The sequence below is a fragment of the Centruroides vittatus genome, unplaced genomic scaffold (genome assembly GCF_030686945.1).
Source record: "Centruroides vittatus isolate TY-2023 unplaced genomic scaffold, ASM3068694v2 scaffold_2569, whole genome shotgun sequence".
NCBI lineage: Eukaryota > Metazoa > Arthropoda > Arachnida > Scorpiones > Buthidae > Centruroides > Centruroides vittatus.
In genome coordinates, this window is record NW_027122690.1 from 25,695 (window position 1) to 51,342 (window position 25,648).

Here is a 25,648-nt window from a genome sequence, read left to right on the forward strand (position 1 = left end):
TGGCTAAAAATGATGCTCACACTTTGTGTTTATATAAAAATAAATATTCATAAATGCTTCTAATTAGTTTTCTTCGAATATTGTTGAAAATACTGATTTTTCTTAATAGATTTCTTTAAAAATTTATTTACTTACTTTAATTTCTTTATCAGACATTTTGATGCAGAAATTAAACTTGTTTTTATTGCATTTATTTTCCACAATAAAAATCTATAAATATGACATTATATATGTTCATTCATTGATATAGAATTTTTATAATAATAAAATGACTAAGTAAACTAATAGTTTAAACATTAGTTTATTGAATTATTTTTGAAAATTATAAAAAGACATTAGTTCTAAAAATCCTAAAGTTTTTCTTATGGGTAAATGAAGCTTAATAGAAATGATATACTGTAAGAAAACTTATTATAATTGTTGTAGTAAACACAATTAAATAATAAAATGTAAAATACTTTGGTCACAACCTCAAAGAAAACATTTTATAAATTAATAAAAAAAATATCCAATATATTAGTAAACTGTTTAATTCTTCTTATTAGTTTTCTATCTGTTTATTCTTCTTAGTTCTTAATATTTTTATAAATAAGATGTCATTCAGATTATAACACACACCAGAAAAATAACCTCATTTAAGAGTGTCGAATCACATTTAATAAAAAATTCTTAAATTTTATAATTTTATTTAATAAATTTTCTGATACCATTCACTATACTTAATGAGAATCTGAATTTGCTTAACTTTGACTTGAACAATTGTGACTAGCTAAGTTTTTTGACTCAAACTATTTATATAATAGCGAGGTTGAGGTCGAAGTTTTAAACACGAAAACGTGTATGTTGGACGTTCGGCACTGCTTTCCTGTAAGCCTAGAAGTTTGACAATGGCCTCTGGAATGTCGAGCATGATTCCATTGACTTTCCGAACACCATCGTCAAACTTCTAGGCTTACAGGAAGGCAGTGCCGAACGTCCAACATACACGTTTTCGTGTTTAAAACTTCGGCTCAACCTCGCTAATTATTATTAAATACATAAATTGTGCATTTTGTAGTCATGAACTTAAGTAAATAAAAAAAAAATTATTAATATATATTTTAAACAAAAATAATTAATGACTATATTGAATTAGTTAAACTTTATTTAGTTTAAAATTAGTTTCAAATTATTTAAATTTATAATCTGAGCACTTCGGTATTTTAAGTGTTATTCAAATCAGTAAAGTGATTTAAGACTGCAATTAATTCAGATGCTTTTATTTACTATTAAAATATCATTTCAGGTACAAAATGTTTGAATTTTGAGTCATTATTGTTATAACCCTGTCAGAATGTTTGCAATTTTTTACACATTTAAAATAAGAGAGTAATAAAAAAACATTACTAAGATAAAAAAGGATAAAAGACTACATGACATCCGTTGAACATAGAAGACACTGTAAACTATCAAACCGTGGTCCTATAGCACAGGGGTGGCCAACTTTTGTGTACATAAGATCTACTTTTTATCTTAAAAATGTGTCGCGATCGACTTGTTGTCGTAGGCATAGTCTAAGTGGCGAGGGGGGGTGTGAAATACATACTATGTTTATACACTGTGCTCAGCGCCGGATTAAGCCTCTAGCGGGCCCTAGACAAAATTTAAATTGGGGCCCCATTTAAATAAGTTGCTTCTAAACAAATCTTATATAATGTGACATTAGCGTAGCTAGCATGGCTGACACCCGATGCGGATATCGTGGTGTCACCCCAAGTCACACCGTAGTGTCACCTTTTTAACTCTTTTATAAAACACTATTGAATTGTAATATCTTCGCACTCGAGCAACTTGACCGCTATATCGAATATGCGATGTCGCGACGTGTAAGTGTAGATTTAGAATATAAATCATAACCATACATCAGTACTACCACGAGAAGCGGCCCTACGAATATTTCTGGATGGTGCGAGAGATCTGGTCGCATATATTACTTCTGACGCACGGGTGGCTGTTGACCTTTTTTTTTTAGGTAATGGCTAGTCGAGCGGAGCTTAGTAGGAATTGTTAAATACAGCCTTTTCTGTCCTATCGAATTTCTTAAATAATTTTAACTCGTTTTGAAACAGAGAAATCTTCTGCACTGAAGCCGGGCCCCTCCGAATTACGGGTCCTAGACATTTGTCTACTTTGCCTATTCGATAATCCGGCTTTGACTGTGCTTCAGTACGAGGTGCACTCCCGCGAGCTATGGGTAGATAAGGAAAATATATGTTCAAAACTATTTTTTTATTTTTTAAATCACTTATTAAGTTTTCAAGATATAAGCTCATAAAGAAAATAAATTTCCAGACCCAACTTTTGATATTTGCAGTTACGAGTTCATTCCGTACAGGCGGCACCTTAAAAAAATCGATTTTTCCACACTTTTAAGCTAGATTTGTTCGTAAACTTGAAAAAATTGAAATAAAACTGCACAGTACGGCTGATAATTCGATTATAAGATTTTACTTCCGCGATTTGTTTTTGGGCGAGGAAAATTTATCATGGAAGAATGATATAAGATTTTTACACTTATTTTTTGCTAATCTATCAATAGCTTGCGGGAGTGCTCTTTGTACTGAAACACCCTGTATATCTACCTACGTAAAAAACAACGTAATTATTTAACGGGCCAAAAAACTCACGTCCAGGGGAATTAAAACAACACGAGTAATTATTAACAATATTTATTAATTCAAATTAGCTACTGATAAAGACAGATTTAGAATTTATTTTATTACGTTACATTAATGGGAGGACTGAGTTTGCACGTCTCTTACCAAGGAAACATAATTAGGTGTATATCCTGACAAAGATAATAATAATGATTCTTCAGTATGGGAATCAGTCAGGACAGAATGTTTAGTCTTCGTTAACTTTAAGTATGAAAATGCCAATTCACACAGGTATGTAGTTCTGAAACAGGAATAAATATATTTGCTACATTTGGTGATACTGGGATATTTTTCTCAATTGACGTATTTCCAAAAATCCAAAAATATAGAGGTCTGTTGCCGAAAACGCTCACTTATCAAGTAAATAGATAGGTAAGAAAAGCCATAATTTAATTTAAAACATAAAGAACAGGTACTTACATTTTAAACAAATGAAAAATTGAAACTCAACGTTGTCACCGTGGATAAATAATATTGATTAATAATAATAATATTGTTAATACTAAAGAAAAGAAGCTACCGCATGACAGTATCAAATATTCAAGCTAAATGGCTGTGTTTTCTACGAGTCCAGTGATAACTGCATGCATATTGTTGCTTTTGCGCGTTACGTTCACGAGTTGCGTTCAGTTACAAGTGTAACACATTAAGTCAAGACATCGCGAGCGATCGACCAAAATTGGCATCGTGATCGACCGGTCGATCGCGATCGACTTGTTGGCCACCCCTGCTATAGCACATGGATAACAGATGTCATGTAGTCTTTTATTTTTTTTTTATCTTAGTAATTTTTTTTATTACTCTCTTATTTTAAATGTGTAAAAAATTGCAAACATTCTGACAAGGTTATAACAATAATGACTCTAAAATGCATAAATGCTTTGTACCTGACATGATATTTTAATAGTAAATGAGCAATAATTTATTGTGACATTGTCACAAAACCGGGCTGAATATGATTAAAAATTGTAATTTAAAAAAAATCATGTGTCTTTCGGTGCAGAATGGAAGTTCATGTACTGTACTGTTACTTGAGGTATTTGGCCTTTAAGCTTTCCACATCTAGTGTTACCACCCATTTGGTTTTCACCCGGACAGTCAGGGAATTGACTCACTGTTCGCGTGAACTATTAATTTTGTCCGGGAATTTCATAGAAATTGTGAAATTACGACGAAACAAGGTTCTTGCAAATATTTTTATAAATTTACACCATTTGAACAGCGAAAGACCCCCTCACTCACTTAAACTCATCTGCCATTCCGCCATGTTATGCTGTTTACGTCATCGTAAACAGCATAACATGGCGGAAACGTGTGACACGCAACCTGCCTCTCGGCCTTTTTTTTTTCTTTCTTTCTTTTTGCTTGTACGTCTGTACACGTCTTCTATGGAGCTAAATTATCTGTTCTTTCTTTCTTAATTTAGGTTACATACATTACTCCTACACAAGTCCCTAGTCCCTAACTGTAACTGATTTAGAACCAGTATGCACGTTATTCTTTGCATTGTAAAATGACATTGCATGCACCAGGAACTTGTTCGAACAAACCTGACCTGCCATCTGGGTCAGAGATTTTGTAAAGGTGGCAACACTATCCACATCTGATATAGATTTTAAAGGTGTCTTGCCTCCGTACATCGTACTTCTCTTGAAAACAATTAAGTCATTCCAGTCACCTAACTCCGTACTTGAGAAAATTTTGAATCACGAAATTATGTGATTTCCAGTCTACACCAGAAGTTTTTATATAGTTAATTAATTGGGACTCTGGCCCCTTAGTTTTCAATATCTGGTCTCAATTTTCATATATCTAACTCCATTCTTGAGATTAATGGAGGACAGGCAGCAGATGGATGTCGGTGGGGAATTTATAAGTCTGCAATTTGAAAATTGCAGCCCAATAAGATTGCAATTAATTCAGAAGCTTTAAAATCTTCACCTGTCTGAAATCAGAGTTAGAATACTTAAAACACTGAAGTACTCAGATTACAAATTTAAGTTATTTAGTTATTTATTGCCTAGATTGGAAATAATATAAGTTTGTTTAATTGACGATATAATTCAGTATCATAACGTGTGGGTTATCTACTGAAAGATTATTTGAAGATGGTGCAGGTTATATGTCGATTTTAAATTCTAATCACAAGACAGTTTATTTGCACTATACAACTGGCTGATAATTTTAATATCAATAATAAAATCATTTTCTGTTTAATTTTTTGAGTTTATTCTCTTATTATTAGTAGATAAAAGAAATTAATCTCAAAATAAAAACAATAAATCGCATTCATTTTTACACTTAATTTATGTAATCAGGCCAGTTCATAAACATCTGTAATTGAATTACAGGAGTGGTCAGTGAGTACAGGGATGAATTTCTCAGTATTAGAGGGATTTCTTAGTAGTTATTTTCCTGTTAAGGCTAAGTATTGTACCACACACACAAGGCATTTTCAAATGCTTGTGTGTATGCTACCGTACTAAGCTATTATTTTTTGTTAATGTGATTCTTGAATACACTTCCTGCCTAAATCAGATGGCACTACTGTAAAGCATCCTCTTGTAGTGGAAATCTGAAAAACACAGTTACAAACAAGTATACTTACTTAGGTGCAATGAACATAGGAAATAAAATTATTTCTTAAAATTGTTACTTTTGAACATGATTTCTTTGTAGAAAATTCATTAGAGCAGGGATAAAATTAAAATAAGCAGGCTATTTTCATAATATTACTCAAAATATTAAAAAATATACAGCTTTTGGTAAATATATTCCACAAATGCACATACCTAAATCTAGCTAACAAATTCTATTACAAGTAAATTGCCCAAAGGAAAGTTAATCATTTTAAGTTAATTATTACATTTCGTATGATCATTTTTTAAAATGTCATTAAGATTTAATTTTGTATCAGTACAAATGCATTTTTACATTTTTATAAAAATGTGTTTTATATTAAAAATAAAAATATTAATGCAAAAATTTTTTTAAATCTAATGTTTATTGCGAAAGAGACAGTACATGTAAAATTTGTTGTCGTCAACATAAACATATTAACTTAATGGCAGTATATTATTTTTTTCAGCTTAATGACCAATGGAAAATGATTAATGCTTTTTGCTCGTGCAAGGCAGAACTTCTTGGTAGATGCAAGATGCAGCATGTCTTACTTTTTTATTAGTAAAGAAGAAAAAATAGAACCAAGAACAAGTTTATCACGAGCTTGGAATAAACCAACAACTTTAAAAAAGGAATACAAACAAGCAACAAGACTTAGTCACATTTTTGGAACAAGAAAAAGATAAAATGACAAACCAACACATGTCTCTGGCTGATCCAAATACAATATAGTACTGATAGCAAACTCATCAGTTATCTGTTCAATGAAGAGTGCATTGCCCAGAAATGCCATGGCTATGCTGTCTTCCAGATGGAATTATCAGAGACAATGACAGACATTATTGTTTATTGCAAATAAAATGTCCATCAAAACTTAGGAATGCTTTTTATAAGTAAAAGATGGACAAATAAAATTAAAGTCTCTGTACAACATTAATCCATGTGTTTCTTCTAACTGCAGCTTTTTTCATTCAGAAAAAAATAAAAACAACTACTCCGTGGTATTACTGAAAAACTTATTACATCCTCTTTTTTTCCTTCCATTTCTTTATTATGCTACAAATATTTTGTTTCTTTATTCAAGAAGAAAATTCACTGATTTTGCCACGTTAGCTCAGTTGTAACTCTGTTGTTTGTAACTACAAAGTTCACTATTTTTACCACAAGAGGTCTTCATCAGTAGCGGGAAAATTTATAATCAGGTATGCCCCAAGTACCGACCGTGCCCGACGCTGCTTGACTTTGGTGATCGGACGAGAACTGGTATTTTCAGTGTGGTATGGCTGCAAGTGGTTACTTCGATACCAAGAATTTCTGTTTAAAGAATAAATGTATAGGCAGGGAACCTATTGAAAATTATTTAATATTTTAAATTTTATGCAGCTGCTAGTTTAAATTAATGTGTAATGGATTTTTACATTAGAGTTTAAAAAATAAAGCAAAATTGTAATGCCATCTATTTTTAGTTTTGATTTTTGTTAATTATTAAATACAAATGAAATAATTTTAGTTTAATTACCATATTAATTAATGTTAGTATAAAACAGCAGTCTAACCACCTACTTTTAGAAAAAGTTACTTTAGTTTGGCTAACTATAATAATTAATATACAATCTGAGTAATCTGGAAATTATTATGATTATTATCGAATATTTGACCTTAGTTGTTTGTGTGTATCCACAGAATTTGTTAATGGAAACGAAACAGTAAAAGCAATATTTTAATGATCGAGATGGCAAGTTCTCAAATGCATACTAGTAATTATCTTGCTTTCTATGGCTGCCCCAGTTAGGGTATACAGTATATAGTAGGGCAGGTTAAATGAAGGTTACTTCCTTTTATCAAGATTTATTTCCATTCTTGAAATTTTCCATAGGATACATGTCATTGCAGGTTATCTACAAAAAATTACAGTAATTAAATAATCTAGAGATTTCAAATATGTAATATATAGTGTATTATACATAAATATTTAAAGTTTGAAATTTAAAATATGACAGTAAAAGCTGTTTAAAAATTAACTATGCTAAACATAAACTAAATTTTTTACTGGATACTAAACAATTTAAATAGCTTATTCTAATTTAGTAATGTTTTTTTAATTACAGTATTTTTTACTAAATGTTTAGAAACTTGAATGTGTTTGATTATTTAAAATGTTCAGAAAATAATGTTTTACTCTTGGTTAGTGAACTAGATTATTAAATGAATTTAATGGTCACTTACTTAAAATTTCTTGTTTGTACAGCCATCCTCAAGTACCCAAAGTTCAAAAACATTTACATTAAAACATCATTGTCAGATTAAAAGATATTGTTATTTAAACTTAATGATTGCTAATGTAAATCTGTCTAAAAAGCTTATTTTTCAATTAAAAACTTACTATTACTATTATTATTTTCTTACTGCATAAGTTGAAGCAACTTTTCATTGTACTACTTACAAATTTAAGTAACAAATTTACAGTGGTGCCTCATATAACATACTTAATCCGTTTCAGGTGCAAGTCCGTTAAGTGAAAAGTTCATTATACGAAACACATTTCCCCATAGAAATACATGTTAAAACATCTAATTTGTTCCGCTGCATAAAATAACCGTACTGTACCATAAAAAAAACAATGGAGCAGTCACCAATGATGCCGGGTAGTCAGATGTTGTGAGGAGGTGGTGGAGGAACACTTTCTTCACACATTCTACAGAGAGACACTTTTTACACATTGCAGCAGGTCTCTTTTTTATTGTTTTTTAATCTGAGTCAGATTCAAGAGGTGCTACTGGGGCTTGCAGGGTCAACTCCTCTTGTTTCATCCTTTGTATTTTGGCAACTGGCATCTTGAAAAGCATGTCCAAGGTGATCTGTTTCTCTCTCTTCTTCACCTGTCGGAAATGACGGGCAGGAGTGTCATTGTAGAGATCATTGATCCTGTTGGCCTCAGCTGTGTTTGGATAGTGAGTGTTGGTAAACTCCTGAACCTCTCCCCATTTGACAAGGCCTTGATGGCAGCAGTTGAAATTAGTTGATTGGATTGCTCCACCTCGTCATCAGATGAAGCTTCCCTTTGAGCTTCATCATGTTCCTGGGCCAGAAGTGCTTGGAGCTCTTCAGTTGTCAGCTCTTCTTGGTGTTCTTCAATGAGCTCCTCCACATCCTCTATTTCCTCCTCCAATTCCAACTCTTGGGCCGTCAAGATGATCTCCTGCACCACTTCTGTATCCTCAGCTGGTTCTTCCTGGGTCCATTCAGGAACAAGCTTCTTCCAGTCTGAATTGAGTCTTCTGCGTGACTCTCCCCAGGCCTTCTGGATGAGTCTGATTGCCACAAGAACATCAAACTTCTCTTTCCAGAACTTTCGGACAGTCATGTCTCCACAAAGCTGACATTCTTCAAACACCTTCGTGAAGAGAGCTCTGGTGTACAGCTTTTTTTGAAGTTGACAATGATTGCTGATCCATTGGCTGAAGGATGGCAGTGGTGTTTGTTGGCAGATACTGCACCTTGATGAAAGGATAGCTTTCTTTCCAGATCTCCTCCAGGTCTTTTGGGTGACCAGGGGCATTGTCCAGTATCAGTAGGGCTTTGAGCGGCAGCTCTTTGTCCAGCAGGTATTTCTTTACAGCAGGAGCAAAGGTTTTCAGGATCTATTCCTTGAAGACAACCTGGGTCACCCAGGCTTTTTGGTTAGACTTCCAATGGACAGGCAGGTTGGACAAAGAAGAAGGAAAAGAAAAAACAGCTTACTCTTCTGCAGCCGAAGAGCAACTGTTTTCAAAGGCTCCCAAAATACCTACATCAAGAAGCTATTCTGGGAAGCCAAGAAGGGGAAAACATCTAAAAAAAGCAGATTATCATTGGCAATGGCAAAAGAGTAAAAACATTATTTGCACTTGTTTGCAGAAAGTCCGTTATTCGAGGCGTACGTTATACGAGGCATCACTGTATAACATTTCATTGCTGTTCTGTACATATTGTATAGAATAGTAATGAAATGGATATGAAGTGTTTGCATATCTATTTGGTAAGTTAGCTTAGACAAATAGACATTTTTGCTATTTATTTCTTCAGTATTTTCAGGAGGCTTTTTATAATAAACTAATGTCCCAGAACAACCTGTATAGCTTGCTGGGTGAAATGTGAATACTCTGTCCAACTATCTTGTTTGCTATACGGCAACGTTCTATTCAAACCATTCAAATGTGCAAATACTAAAAGCTTCCAGAGATGGAAATTAGACCTGTCAGTATGTATTCCATGTGAAGGAAGTGTTATATATTGATTATCCAAATAAAATTCAATTTTCCCATACAATGTTGTTCTGAGGTGTATCAGTACTTCAATTATTGAAGTATGAAAATAATCATTTTATGTTCAGAAGTATCTAAAAACTGAATGAATGTTTTCAGCTATCTTGATTTGTCATTTCAGAATTCTTCAATAAAGATTCTAAATTCTAAACAAAATTCAAAAATTTCTAGAGTATTAGTTATACAAGTATATTCAAAACTGTTAAGATTATATGAACATTACATAATTCTAATGATTTTGAATATATAATCAATATTCTGTGTGTGTGTGTGTGTATATAGATTATATATTCAATATATGAACATTACATAATATACAGCATGTAACTGAACTGTGTGCTGATATTTGAGATATTCTGCACACTAGAGTTGTCAATCTTTTTAGGAGAATTTTATTTTTTTCCCTTGAACTGATTAAGGTAAGTAAATGTGGTCCAAGTAGACCCTACTGTAATAAATGTAAACAAAGTCTTATCCACTTTAAGATTTTGCAGTATCCATCTACTTTATAGTAAGTCATAGTTGAAAGGCAAGAATTTTTTAACATAAATTTACTCTGAATAACATTAAGTTTGTAAAAAGAAAGTAAATAATAATTTATGAGAACACCTCAAAATGTCTTGCTTATTTTGCATCTGCATAAACTGAAGTCTTATAATTAATTAGTTATCCTGCATGATATTCAATAATAATTACTTGAAAATTTGTATAATATGATATTATGTAAATGTAACAAATCTATCAAAAGAACAACTTTTATTTTAAAAATAAAACTTGTTCTTTTGATGATATTGATTTAATAATTTTTACACATTAAATCAATTTATAATTTTTGTATTTGTATCTATTTTGTCTAAATTCTAGAATATCTTTTTATTAGAACTGCCATATAATTGTATGTTTTTGTTAAAGCTGTTTCTTTCTTCATAATTGCCTGGAATTATCTTCAAAATTGTTTGGTTATTGTTATTTGATTCAATGTGTGTATTTAAGTTATAAAAATAATTATTGACGAAGCATCGATCTTCAAATGAATTTTTTATTACATATTGATCGACTTTATGCAAAAATGTAATTTATAGATTTTAACGTAACGAGTTATTTGTGATTGTTGTATATGGTTAACTGATTTTAATTTTAAACCAGTTAAGAGATTATTATAATAAGAATTAATTATTTTTAGTATATTTTGTCACAAATTTTTGGTTTTATTCATAAATTTATACTGTTCTAGATATTCTAATTTATTATTATTAAAATATCATTTTGGTAAATGGTAATTTTTACATTTATTACAGAAAAACTTGTCGATGGAAGAAATTAGAAGAAATTGTGACTAAAAAGCATGGCAGCTAAATTAACTTTATCTAAAATCAAAGGTAGTAAACCTAGTTCGTCTGTTCCGTTGATGTCGTTTCGTTTTCTACCAAACGAAGATGACTTAGAAGAAGTGACTCCTGAGGAACAGGAAAATGAGAAAGAAACAGTAATACCTTTTAAATCATCTAACACATATCCTATTTCGCTTAATGAAAAGTACAGTGCAAATAATGAAATATCAAATATTCCACATTCCTTATCAACAGAAAGTAATGATATTTTTAAAGAAAAGTTTTCCACTTCTTTTGGTTCAGAAAATGAATTAACTGATAGATTTGGTGATGGCAATCTGGAAAAGTCTGATGTAAAATATAGTTCAAGTTTTCCATCAGAACCAATAAAATTACACTCTGAATCAATGCACAATGTTGTAATGAAAGAAACAAGGGATTCCTCTCCAATGAAGGAATCTGTAAAAGATTATTTAGCAAAATTTGGTAAAAAATCTTCCAGTTTAGAAAATTCTCCTGCAACTGAAACTGATAGTTGGTCTCTATTTAATGAATTAAAAGGAAGAATAACAAAAACATTTGAAGAAAAAATAACTAGAGAATCAAATTATTCTTCAAAATCTTTAGATAAATTATCTAATCAAAAAAGCACAGAACTTGTTTCACCCAGTGAAATAATAATTAGTGAAAAGGATATGAGCTTAGATTTCAGCGAAAAATCTACCTCGTCTCTTGGAAACGTTGGAAGTGAAGATAAAACAATGTCATCGGACTACGTGGATGCCGACAGAAAATCCGTGTCATCAGAAGATCAGTTACCATTATCAATTGATACTGATAGCAAATCTTTCTCTAATTTTAATGAAAATACAGATGATAGTACAGACATGTCCAAGTGTGTTATCCTAACCTCAAATGCTAACCAAAAGAAATCTGTGTCAACTATAGCAGCAAGTGCACAGGCTCTTTTGTCACCCAAACGTACACGACCAAGCATGTCTGTTACATTGTCTTCATTAATGGCAGCTAAAGTTCTGGACTCGGATAGTATTGAGGAAAATAAAAGTGATTTAGATTCACCCGAGACAACAAATGTTAAAGAATCTAAAACACCTGAAGAATTAAATGTTTCTCAAGTATCTAATGAAACCGATTCTCCTATTGATTCTCCTATAGAAAATCCCACTAAAGATAACTTTTTATTAAAAGCCTGTAATAAATATCCGTTGTCAAAACAACTTTATGTTACTTGCACAAATCTCTTTGCTTCGTGGCAAAATCAAATTTTTGGTCTCTTATTTATTTTTATAGTATGTCTGCGTGCACCAATTCCCCCATTTTTATCAGGATTTATTATAGGCATAATTATATCTATTATTATTGGAAGTATTATCTGGTGGCTATTTCACCCAATTAATTCTAATGAATCATTAGCCATTCCTGATTACGCCAACTTGCCAAAGCTTACAATTCCATCCTCTCCAGATAAAGATACAGATATTTATAAGGTAATGTTTTAAATATTTCATTTTAAATGTGTTTTTCTATATTAAATTAAAATTACATTATTGTTTTTTTAAACATTGAACATTAGTTATAACTCTCTTAAAAATAAAATAAATAAGGCTACGTTTTTATAGTGACATGGTGAGCAAAGTGATGAGGCAAGACAAGAACAAACACATGTAACATTTGCACGTTTATAGTGATGTGGACTAGCTTGAGCTATGCCCAAGGCTTCAAAAGGGAAGGTGTGAGAAGAAATAAGTTTGATTTATCCACTCATTGCTCATCACATCACTTTCACTGCTGCTTTGCTTATTGCATCACTATAAACAGCCTAAAATATCTGCATTGAAAGTTTTATATGCTATTTTATTTTTATTGTTTTTGTAACGTAAAAAGCATATTTCAATATTACTTTATTATATATAATTTAAATTTAGTATAAATATTTAAGGATTCATATATAGAATTAAATTTAGTAAATTACAGTAAAATCTTGTTTTGACGGATTGCTCGGGTCACCAAAAATCATCTGTTGTTCTGAGAATCCGTTATATCGTGAACAATGGATTTCTCACACACCCAGGAAGATATCCATTATTTAATCCCCTACTTATAAGAAATACTTACAGTTGAAAGTATTCGGCTTCTAAGATCTCTATTCTTTATTCTATAGAAACATGTATGTTACAAAACCTTATATTATTTGTGTGTGTGTGTGAGATGAAGCTGACGGATAACTAGTTTTCTGCAACACAATTAAAAAAATAATTTTTTTATGCGGTCAACAGGGACCGCATAAAAAAAGTCTCACATAGAAAATAACTCAAAACCGTACGAAATAGAATTTATTGACAACAGATGTCAGCACTCGACTGCATCGTCCGGTCTATCGTCTGTTTTACATATTTTTGTCCAGGTGGTGTTTTGTTGACTTAAAAAGTAAATTATTTCATTTTTCGCATATTCATGCAATAATATTACTATAATAAGTGCATTTATGCTATAATAAGTTTATTTAGCTATAATAAATCAACGTGAGACACGACGAATCGCACGAGACTAGTCGCCAACTATACCGCACAAATTAAAAATTCGCATTAAAAAAATCGCACAAATAAAAATCGCACATAAAAAGAGCGCATTAAACCCTACTTATAAGAAATACTTACAGTTGAAAGTATTCGGCTTCTAAGATCTCTATTCTTTATTCTATAGAAACATGTATGTTACAAAACCTTATATTATTTGTGTGTGTGTGTGAGATGAAGCTGACGGAAACTGTATTTACTAGAAGCACAAAGAGAGGCAAATTACATATGCTCATTAGCACTTCACTTCATGATTTGTTAAAAAAACTCATCCATCTTAGATTGTTCTGATGTCACTTTCTTGTGTATTGAATACAACAACCACTTGATATTAGTAATACCAAGTACAGCCTGTTTGTTTATGTTGAAACTTGTCAGAAAGGTGCTTCACAACTTGGAAAGACTCTGTGGTCTTGCTAAATCTCAGCATCAGAATGTTCACTAGGTGGCTCCTCTTCAATTGCATTGGCCCACTGATTCTCTTCATACAATTCTTGAGTTGTGCCTGTCCCACATGTAAAAAGTGCATCGTTGAACTCTACAAATTTCTGGAAATACCCAAATATTAACTAAATGTCGAAAAAGTTTACAATAGATGGGACTAGAAAAAATCCATTATTCCGAATTACTGATCTGCTAAGGAGGTAAAAATATACTGATTCAGCGGGACCTGGGCGAAAAATTGTTATTCTGAGAAATCCATTGTTCCGCAATCTGTTAAAATAAAATTCTACTGTATGTATTACTCATACACAAGAAAACTTGTTAGAAAATTTTATATTTTTATTAAATGTGTGTCAAGATCAGAAATATGTAAATTCTTCTGCTATCTGTATATCCCATCAGTGAGATATATAGATGGAAAGAAAGCAATTTTGAAAATTGGTGGTAGAAATGCAGATGTAAGAGAAAATGAAAGTGAACAATGGAGATGATCCGAATGGACATAGATACAGGAATGAAGGAATTAAGTGAATCCATAGTCAATATGGATTTGGAATTGCTATTCAAGAATGAGAAAGGATTTACGTACTTTACTGTAAGATTTTATATATCTAAAATGAATTTCTTTTCAATAAGATTTTAGGTTTTATCATTCATAAATTAGTTCTCAGATAGACTAAATGTTATGTAGAAAAACAAAAATTAATTGCAGAGTAATTTCGAGTGATCAGGTTGTCCCACAACATATTCTTTTTATTTGGTATGCTTGAACATTAAGATCAGGAAAAGTAGATGATTATGTAAAAATTAATGAGATTCAAGAAAGATTGAATAGTTTAAAGTAAAATAAAGTACAAATTTAAAGAAAAAATACTGCAGAATATCTTAGGAGATGATTGTAAAATAATACAAGTTCATAAGTCACAGTAAAGTCTTGTTACTAACTGTGAATCTGTGTTGTAATCTTAGAAAGGAACATTTTTATTTATTAATAATAATTTAATTTCGAATATCAAGAAATCAACTGCTAAACTATGATAACTGATGGTACCATAAATACTAAATCCAAAATCAAATTTAGTACAGCACTAGCAATCTAAGTAGAACTTAGGTATAATTCAGAAAATAAAATATAAAATTAATAAGTTGACATTTTAGAATATTTTACATTTGAGTTTTAGAAGACGTTTGATATTTAGAATCATTTCATATTTAAGTTTTAGAGCACATTAAAAATTCACAAATTTAAATTGTAAACATAAACAAGTTGTGAAATTATGTGATAAGTGTAACATTAACTTTAAACTTGCTAATAATTATTAGATTATAAAGATTATTTTTATTTTCTATAAATTCTAATTTAATACAATAAGTAGAAAAATCTTCATTATATAGCAATAGACTCCAAACTTCCTATGTATAGTTCTGTGTGAAAAGCAAGGCCATGCACATGGGGGTTTAATCTCTCCCAAACAGAAAAATGTTACTATTTTTATAAAACTCTGTATTGTAAACTTTTGTTCAGGGTTCCTACGCACCTGGAAAGTCAGGGATTTTCATTAATTTCGGAAAAAGTCATGGAATGTCAGGGAATTTGTCAAAAATTGTCAAAAAATCAGGGAATTTGTCTCCTTAGCTGCCTCGTTGATTTCGTTTGCTGAATATGGCTGACCAACAGCGTTTCTCAACCTTTTTTGGCCCGCGGACCGATAAAATTTGTGAAAAAAATTTTGCGGACCGGTAGTGTTTTAACAAAAAACTTTACTATATATTAAAGAATTACTACAGAAGTAAATTGTAAAATTATTATTATCATTTATACATTATAAAATTTTTATTTATTAAATTATCACTATTTTTTTCAATAAGAAAATTTTTAACGCAGAGCGGTAAAAATTCTCTGCGGACCGATCAAGAATCTCCACGGACCGGTGGTTGAGAAACAGTGAACTAGATAATCCAATAGTTTAACCAATGTTAACTTGCTTATAATTAATTATAAATTTAAAAAGCTGGTAAATTTTTAAAAAATTAATCAAATGTATTTTAATTTTTTAGTATCTTAGTGCGAAACAACACCAAAACTATTTTTATAGTTATGTTGCAAAAGAACGAGATTTTATAGTTACGATTCTATGCGCTGAACTTCTATATTTTATTAATGTATAATTGTAATTTCGTTTGATGTTTATTTCTGTATTTATTTTATTTTATTTAAATTCTATAACATTAGTTCGTTTAATTAAAATTTGCTATAAAAGTGAGAAAGATGGTTTGTGATATGATTTGCAATAATTATAAGAATTGTAATTAAGGGTTAAAATAAATAAGTTTTGTCTGAATTATTAAGAAAATTTTATGAAAAGATGAAATTTAATGCAAAATTAAATAAATAATAAATAAAAATTATTAAAAATAATTATTAAAACTCTGGCTTTACATCCAAACCGAAATCAAAATGGCGGCAACGGAACATTTTTTTTTCTTCTAATGAGTTGCCAATTCAGCTAATTTAGTGGATTTATGAACAATCTAGCTAAAAAAACCAAACAGTTTTAATGGAAACAGTATGATTTGAGTATTTTTATTAAAAAATGTCTAGCTGTAAATTTGAATTTTGAGTTGGTTGGCAACACTACTTTTAATTAATATATATGCAGATGCGGATTGGATGTCGTTTGAATGTTATACTTAGTATTGTGACAAAACAAGTCTTACACATTGCTATCTGATCTGGTTCATCTGTCTTTTAATAATAATGTTCGAGGTTTGTGTTTTTCTACATTCTTAAATTATAATGGCACGGAAACAAACGAGGTTTAATCTCCAATGGCTAGATCCAGCTATTCATCCAGAATTCAATTCCTGGTTAGGAACTGTAAAAGATGATGATACAAAAGCATTTTGCTGCATTTGTTGTAAAGTTTTCTCGTTAAGTAATATGGGAAAGCGTGCATTAATATCCCATGCAAATAGTTCTAGTCATGTTGAAATAAAAAGATTGAAGTCGGAACAAACTTCACTGGTAAGGTTTTTAACCCCGACAAATTCAAACTTTTCTAATAGTCAACAAAATGTGTGTGAAACGGCTTCTGTTGTGGAAGATAGATCTAAGATCATTAATGAACAGTCTCTCACCAAATCAACATTTCTTAGCAGCACATTGACACCTTTTGTGATAAAAGATGATGTAATAAAAGCAGAGATAACTTGGGCATTGGCAGTTGTAAAGAAAAAGATGTCACTCAATTCATGCTCTGATATTAAAAACATTTTCAAAAAAATGTTTCCTGACAGTGCTATAGCCACACAATTTCAATTGGGTCCAGATAAAGCTTCCTATATAATAAATTATGGCCTAGCCCATTATTTCAGAGAAAAATTGATTGATGCTGTTACAAGTTGTGATAATATTACTATCTCCTTTGACGAATCACTAAACAAAGTTGCTCAAAGAACTCAAATGGATCTTGTGATAAAATACTGGGATGAGAGTAAAGATAAGGTTATGACCAGATATTTAAATAGTGTCTTTCTGGATCATAGTACAGCAGATGATCTTCTCTCTGCATTTCTCAATGGCAATTTTCGGTCAATATGTACACAAAGTGAGAGCTTTCTCACCCGATTTCAGAGCAACAAACCTCTTGCACCTTATCTTTATAAAGCAGTTGTTCAATTATTAATGAATCTGATGAGAAAGTTTGTGAAAAATGACAGGGTCACCGACAAGCAGTTTCTAAAAATAGATTTAAATGCTAATGAAAACTTGGTACATCTTAAAAATTTGGATATTGGTTTTGGAGCAAAAAAGGTTTTAAAAGAATTTAAAGTAAGCGATAAAGATATTCTGTGTTTTCTAAGAGATTGTCAAAAAGTGCTGAAAGTGATGACACAAAAGATTATTGAGAAGGGACCTGTCAAGTACTTGTGAAAGCTTTGAGCAGCTTAGATCCAGAAATTATTAAAATGCAATCAAATGTTGGAAAATTGTATTTCAATGCTTTACTGGAGATTCTACATGATACAAACAGGATTGATGAAAGATGTGCTGTCAAAGCAAAAGAACAGTATAATATACTCTGCAATAAAGTATCCATAAAACCCTATTCTACAAAGTTTGAGGACTTCATATCTGAAAGGAGTGATGATGATGGTCTGGACACATTTTATTGTGAAATTATGAAGGATGATAGGCAACTGCAAGATCTATGGTTTATTATCAAAATTTCTCTTTCTTTCTCACATGGGAATGCAAGTGTTGAGAGTGGTTTTTCAGTTAACAAATCACTGTTGAGTGAAAATCTTAAGGAAGAAAGTTTAGTTGCTCAACGCTTAGTTTATGATGGGATCCATTTTGCCGGTGGTATTGATCAAATAAATATAGACCAGAAAATGTTGTTAACAGTCAGAGGATCTAGACAGCGATATATTGCATCTCTGCAACAGAAAAAAGATATTCAGAAGCAGCAGGCATTGAGGGCTGAAGAAAAAAGAAAACTTACACAACAACTTAAGGATTTAAAACAACACAAGAAAATGTTAAGAAAAGATCATGAAAAGGAAGAAAAAGAGATTGAAATGAAAATAAATACACTTGAGGAGAAAAAGCTAAAACTACATTAATAGTTCTTCTATTTTGTGAATTGTAATTAATTTTTTATTTTCTAATTATCTGTATTTTGAAAAACAGAGAATTAATACTAAGAAGTTTCTCTGTATTTTGATTGTCCATTTTGTAAAAATAAAAAGATTTTACAATAAATTAGATACATTTGTTAGAGAAGCTATACTGTAAACTTACACCTATCTCTCTTTATTTCAAAATTGTGTAAAAATAGATTGTATACAATGTGGTTGACAAAAGAAAACTAATTCTTTTTTTTACATGATCAATTTTTTTGAGGGAAAAAATGCTTTATTTGAAAATTTTTAAATTTAACTTTTTGTTAAAATTATGTTGCTGTTTAAAAAAAGTTACTCTTTTTGTTGAAAGATTGGTTTTAAAATTACGTGTTTCTAAGTCGAGTTCATTTTAAGCACAGTACAGTACTATTTGTACTGTATATCAAATACCGTTTGTTGATTTTATGCTATCTTGTATTTACTAGATTTACATACAAATAATAATGATAAGTAATGATAAAATAAAAAGCTCATGTTTCATTTGTTGCTTATTTTTTCATTACATTGAAGTTTTGGATTCTATCAAACATTTTTCTACAAGATGTACCGGTATGTACTGTATTTTTTTAATGTGGCAGTCTTTGAAACATATCAACTGTTCAAAAAAGAGGGATAGATATACTCAATCAATGTTCACGGTAAATAAAATGCTGTTTCATTATGTCGATATTCCACACTGTAAGAAATGTGAGGGTCAGGGAATTTGGACAAAGTTGGTCAGGGAAAGTCAGGGAATTCAAAACAAGAATTTGAGTAGGAACCCTGTTTGTTTATTTTGATACCCATTTAGTTTCTCCTTAATCTATTGTATTGCATTCCTCCATATATAACAATAATAATCTGTTTTATTGGAGTCCACTTTAATAACAGTTTTTTTTTAAGTACCGTTATTAAAGTAGACTTTAATAAACAGATTATTGCTATATTTTTTTTAAAGAATCTGTTGTTTCAAAATACTCTATATTAAAACAAAGGAAAAAATACATTGTAAAAGAGAAGTAAAGACACACTGAGTGCAGTGCTAACAGTTAATTTTTGCTAGCACTTTCAACAAACTTTTGTTTGTCATCAGGTGATCAAAACTTTAAAAATAGAATACAATGTTCTAATGTAAGTGGAACACACATTATTTAAATTAAAAATTAAAAGACTGTTATGAACATGCTACATAGTTGACCTGCTCAGTGTGTGGGTTGCCCTATAAATGGTTAGTGATATATGTCTGCTATCACATCTTTAATGTGGATCTGTATCCACACATATGCACCGCAAGACATCACATCCAGCATAATCAAACTTTGTAGGACGTTCATAATGTTTTTTTTTTTTTTTAATTTAAATAATGTGTGTTCCACTTACATTAGAACATTGTATTCTATTTTTAAAGTTTTGATCACCTTGTTTTATTGAGGATATTTGATACATACAATATAATATAGAATGAAACAAGTTTTATTTGATAACTATTTGTATTTTTGACACTTAATAAAGTTTACGTGGTTCTGTCTCAAATATTACTATTTTTTTCCATTTCTCTTATTTTATAACCATATTTACAGCGAATTGCTAATAAAAATACGAGGAAAAATGTTTCAAATCACGTCACTTAGTTTGCAACTCCATTTTTTACTTCCATGCAGTTCAGAAGGTAATTTTTTTTCAATGGCAATTTTAGAGATGTGGTCTATGCAGAATATTTTTAAGACCAAAAGTTTTCTTAGAACATACACAGAATTTCCCGAAATTATTGCGCGCACAATAATTTGAGTGATAATTATTAATGAATTAATAATTATTAGCCTATTATGTAGTTTGGAAAATTCAAATTAACTTATACAAATAATTAAATAGGCCTACCATATAATCTGTAGCCCAATACTAAACATAAATTAATGTAAAAATTTTTTTAATTAAAAGAATGATTTAATTTAAGCACATGTCATCATCTATGCATACACACTAAGCATATACAATTATAAATTTGACATACAATCGATCAATGTAAATAAAATTGAAGTCATTGCTGACACCGTGAATGACCTATTTATAACAGTGGAATAATTAAGACTTTTTAATGTCCAAAAAAAAAAAAAATGCAAAATTTCTTTGATGATAATGGTTGCACAATCTTTTTCTGAATAATTATTTAAGAAATGACCCAATTTTTTTTACAGTTTTTGACTGACTTTTTCATTATACTATTACTTATTTTTTGAAAAAAATGACTATATTTTTATGTTTTAAAATACATTTCAACATTTCATTAGAATTTTTATAAAATAAAAATATATTAAAGAAAAATGATGATGATAAAACTTCTAATTAGCTATTTAATTGAGACAATTTGGAAAACGTTACTAAACAGTTTATTAATTTTAAAACTTTTTGTGAGAAATGAGTGAATATTTTAGTTTAAAATTTGAGGAAACCTATAATTTCATCAATTAAATAGTGGTTTGATAAGGGATGATGACTATCCTTTTGCAAGCACACAACCATGTAAGTAGGCAGTATTGTAATGCGTGACTAAACTGATCAGAAACAAAAGTAAACAATGTTTCAACTTCACTTTTAAAACTTGTGATTTGGCAAGTAATTAAGGTCTACGGGCTTAGTCAAGACTGTTCCATTTTATTGTAATGTTTTCGCAGATATTGCTGTAATAATTTCTACTGCAAATTTCCTCAGTATTGCTTTAATTTCTTTTGAACTTTATGCAATTGGACATGTTTCATAGTTCTGGGTTATGCAAAAGTTTTAATTTTTATTCTCTCAATTTTCTGTGCATTATATACAGAAAAGTATGGTATTATCATCATCAAAGGGAGAAAATAAATCTGTATTAAAAGTGTTTTTAGATATAAGCAAACTTTACCTGCAATTTGGTTGAATTGAAATAATTATGCCAGTTGTAAAATGATATAAATAGTATAGTTAATTAAAAACTTCATTGAAATAGAAAAGATTTGAATTATCATCATTACTAATCAATTATATAATAATTAAAAATGTTTGTTTTAATACACATGAAATTAGAGTGGTATAAAATCTAAATTTTCAAATCAAAGCATGCTCAAACTTTGAATTCAAGTTTTAGAATTAAAGTTATATTAAAATTTAATATCTTTACCATTGTAAGAATTAATGTTTTTGTATTCTATTTATACAACTTTTTTATTTATTTTAAAGGGTTGGATGAATGAACTTCCTTTGGAATATAATCCAGATACATATCATGTAAATTGCACACATTCAGTATATGTACGTCTGGATGGCACATCACTTCGTCTCTCTCATCCAAAGAATAATATTCCAAAGAGAGCCATGTGGAATGAAGTCAGACACGATCCAGTTTTCATTCATCAGAGACATTTTAACATTGCTGGTGCCACAATTTCTTTGTTACCAGATGGACTTGCTAGAAAAAGGCAAAACAAATTTTTTTTATTGTTTCTTTTGCAATTTTATATATATAAAATCTCTATCATAAGATCATTTATATATATATATATATGATCTTATTTATTTTGTAAATTAATATTAAAATATAGATTAGTATGTTTACTTTCCCAGCTGTTATATATAACAGAGGGAAAGTACGGCAATCGGTCAAAAAAAATGACCCCCAAGATTTTTACGTGTTTTGGACTAGGGAGATCTTGAAACATCAAGAAATGCAAAAAAATTTGGGGGTAATTTCTGTATGTATGGATGTTAGTGTGTGTGGGGGGGCACAATTTTGTTCACTCTCTTTGAAGTTTAATAACTCCTGTGCTTTCTGTCAAAAGGTTTGTTTAGAGAGTTAATGCTATTAAATTTTAGTTGTTAAAGGTCAAGAGGATGGGGTTGCATGTATATCTATTAGGGTCAGACTTAATGACAATTTTACTCATTATTAGCAACATTGCTCAACTTTCCAGGCATAAAGGAAAAGTTGAGCAACTCATTGCTGGTTTTGATTATCAAGGGTTTATCATACCAATTTGTAACCACACTTATGTGATTTTAAAAGTTCTTATTTCCACTGCCTATTAGAAAAATTAATACACAACTAAAAAATCTTATTTTGCCACGTAAAAAACAAAAGACTGAAATAATTTCTTAAAGAAAATTATCCAAAAAATCAGTATTTTTTGGCTTGACAGAACATTTGCATACTATGGTGGAGAAACAATTGGTGTAATGAAAAATACAGTATAAATTGCATATATAAAAAGGAAAAGTTACCTAATGTACCTCAGTTCTGTTTTATAAAGCATTTTTGGGGCTAACTTTTGAGACAAAAGTTTACAAAAGTATCTAATTGCAAAACCTTTGACATGCTTTAATCCTGTTTCTCAGTCATTGACACATCCCATATGTCTACATAAAGTGATTGCTTTCTTGGCTTTGACATATGTCAAACATTCAGTATGAAAAATGCTCTTGAAATTTTTACTTTAATGTATTGGATACGTTAACTGTTGTTATATGTTTAATTCGCTATTTCTCCGACAGATGGCATCATCATATAGAACATATTTAGCCATTTTTGGTGATAAAATTTAGTTACATTTTGAATCTGAAATTGTCTATGTAAACTGTTTTTGATAGTTTTTCTTTCAAAGAAATAAAATAATTCCATTTTCAAAGAAGAAAATGTCTAAGAGCTAATTTTTCATCAAAATTAATTATATATCAAATATCAGTGATAAAAAAATTGACATTATTTGTCTGGTCAACCTATAAAAATTTGACTGATAAATCTATATGTACTGTCTTTTCGATGTTAATATACATCAATTCTCGTGCACACAAGTACAGTGGTGCTTCGTATAACATATGCCTCAAATAACGGACGCTGTGAACAACGAACTTTCTGTTTGGCCGTTACGTGAGGCGAACGATGTTTTCACTTTTTTGCCATTGCCAATGAAAATCTGCTATTTTTAGATGTTTTCCCCTTCTTGGCTTCCCAGAATAGCTTCTTGATGTAGGTATTTTGGGAGCCTTTGAAAACAGTTGCTTTTTGGCTGCAGAAGAGTAAGCTGTTTTTTTTTCTTCACGAGTAGCCTCGACAGTCGCGCTCCTTCACCGTCTGAAGTACAAAGCTGCTGTTGGGATTTTCTGCTTGCTCTCTTGTTTATTACGTACATCACCTCAGTGCAGGGTATTTACATTTATTCAAGTGTTGTGCAAATCATGGCTTCTAAAAAAAAACAGAAAGGTGATTTCAATTGAAACAAAGTAAGAAATCATCAGAAGGAGTGAAAGTGGGGTAAAACAGTGTGATCTTGTCAAAGAGTTTGGTCTCAACAAGACCACCATCAACACCATTTTAAGCAAGAAAGACGCCATCAAGTCAGCCAATGTTGCCAAGGGAGTCTCCAAGCTCTTCCATGTGAAGTGTAGGTCTTCACTCCATGACGAAATGGAGAGGCTGTTGATGGTTTGGATCAATGACAAGCAGGTGAGAGGTGATATTTCTACCCAAGAAGTTATCTGTCAAAAAGCCAAACTCATCTACGGTGAGTTGAAGAAAAACACTCCTGGAACAAGCAGTGGCAATGAAGAAGAGGAGTTTAAAGCCAGCAGGTGGTTTTTTAGGTGGTTTTTTAGGTTTAGGAAAAGTGTGGAATCCACAGCGTCGCCATGCATGGTAAGGCTGGCAGTAATGACAAGGAAGAAGCAGAGAAGTTCTCTGTTGATTTCAACAATTTCTCAAGAATGAAGGATACCACCTGCAACAAGTTTTTAATGCTGACGAAACTGGTCTTTTATGGAAGAAGATGCCCAACAGGACCTTCATTACCAAGGAGGAAAAGACTTTGCCTGGACACAAGCCCATGAAGGACAGGCTGACACTCCTGTTAGCAGCCTATGCCAGCAGAGACCTGAAGATCAAAACCCTGCTGGTTTAACATTCTGAAAATCCCAGGGTTTTCAAGAAGAACCGCATTGTCAAGTCCAACCTGCCTGTCCCTTGGAAGTCTAACCAAAAAGCCTGGATGACCCAGGTTGTCTTCAAGGAATGGATCCTGGAAACCTTTGCTCCTGCTGTAAAGAAATACCTGCTGGACAAAGAGCTGCCGCTCAAAGCCCTGCTTGATACTGGACAATGCTCCTGGTCACCCAAAAGACCTGGAGGAGATCCTGGAAGAAAGCTATCCTTTCATCAAGGTGCAGTATCTGCCAACAAACACCACTGCCATCCTTCAGCCAATGGATCAGCAATCATTGTCATCTTCAAAAAAGCTGTACACCAGAGCTCTCTTCACGAAGGTGTTTGAAGAATGTCAGCTTTGTGGAGACATGACTGTCTGAAAGTTCTGGAAAGAGAAGTTTGATGTTCTTGTGGCAATCAGACTCATCCAGAAGGCCTGGGGAGAAGTCACGCAGAAGACTCTCAATTCAGCCTGGAAGAAGCTTGTTCCTGAATGGACCCAGGAAGAACCAGCTGAGGATACAGAAGTGGTGCAGGAGATCATCTTGACGGCCCAAGAGTTGGAATTGGAGGAGGAAATAGAGGATGTGGAGGAGCTCATTGAAGAACACCAAGAAGAGCTTGACAACTGAAGAGCTCCAAGCACTTCTGGCCCAGGAACATGATGAAGCTCAAAGGGAAGCTTCATCTGATGACGAGGTGGAGCAATCTAATCAACCAATTTCAACTGCTGCCATCAAGGACTTTTGTCAAATGGGGAGAGGTTCAGGTGTTTACCAACACTCACTATCCAAACACAGCTGAGGCCAACAGGATCAATGATCTCTACAATGACCCTTGCCCGTCATTTCCGACAGGTGTTGAAGAAGAGAGAGAAACAGATCACCTTGGACATGCTTTTCAAGATGCCAGTTGCCAAAATACAAAGGATGAAACAAGAGGAGTTGACCCTGCAAGCCCCAGTAGCACCTCTTGAATCTGACTCAGATTAAAAAACAATAAAAAGAGACCTGCTGCAATGTGTAAAAAGTGTGTGTTTGTATGA

At 31.5% G+C, this 25,648-nt stretch overlaps 1 protein-coding gene across 1 annotated transcript in view; it reads left to right on the forward strand.

Annotated features, from left to right (window-relative positions):
* Positions 1 to 25,648, forward strand: part of LOC136987650 (testis-expressed protein 2) — a 52,352-nt gene that overhangs the window by 6,534 nt on the left and 20,170 nt on the right. Inside the window, exons 2-3 of the mRNA XM_067285398.1 lie at positions 10,921 to 12,461; positions 21,870 to 22,108. Of these exons, the coding sequence (XP_067141499.1) occupies positions 10,968 to 12,461; positions 21,870 to 22,108 (1,733 nt within the window). The 5' untranslated portion in view covers positions 10,921 to 10,967. The remainder of the gene's footprint in view (positions 1 to 10,920; positions 12,462 to 21,869; positions 22,109 to 25,648) is intronic.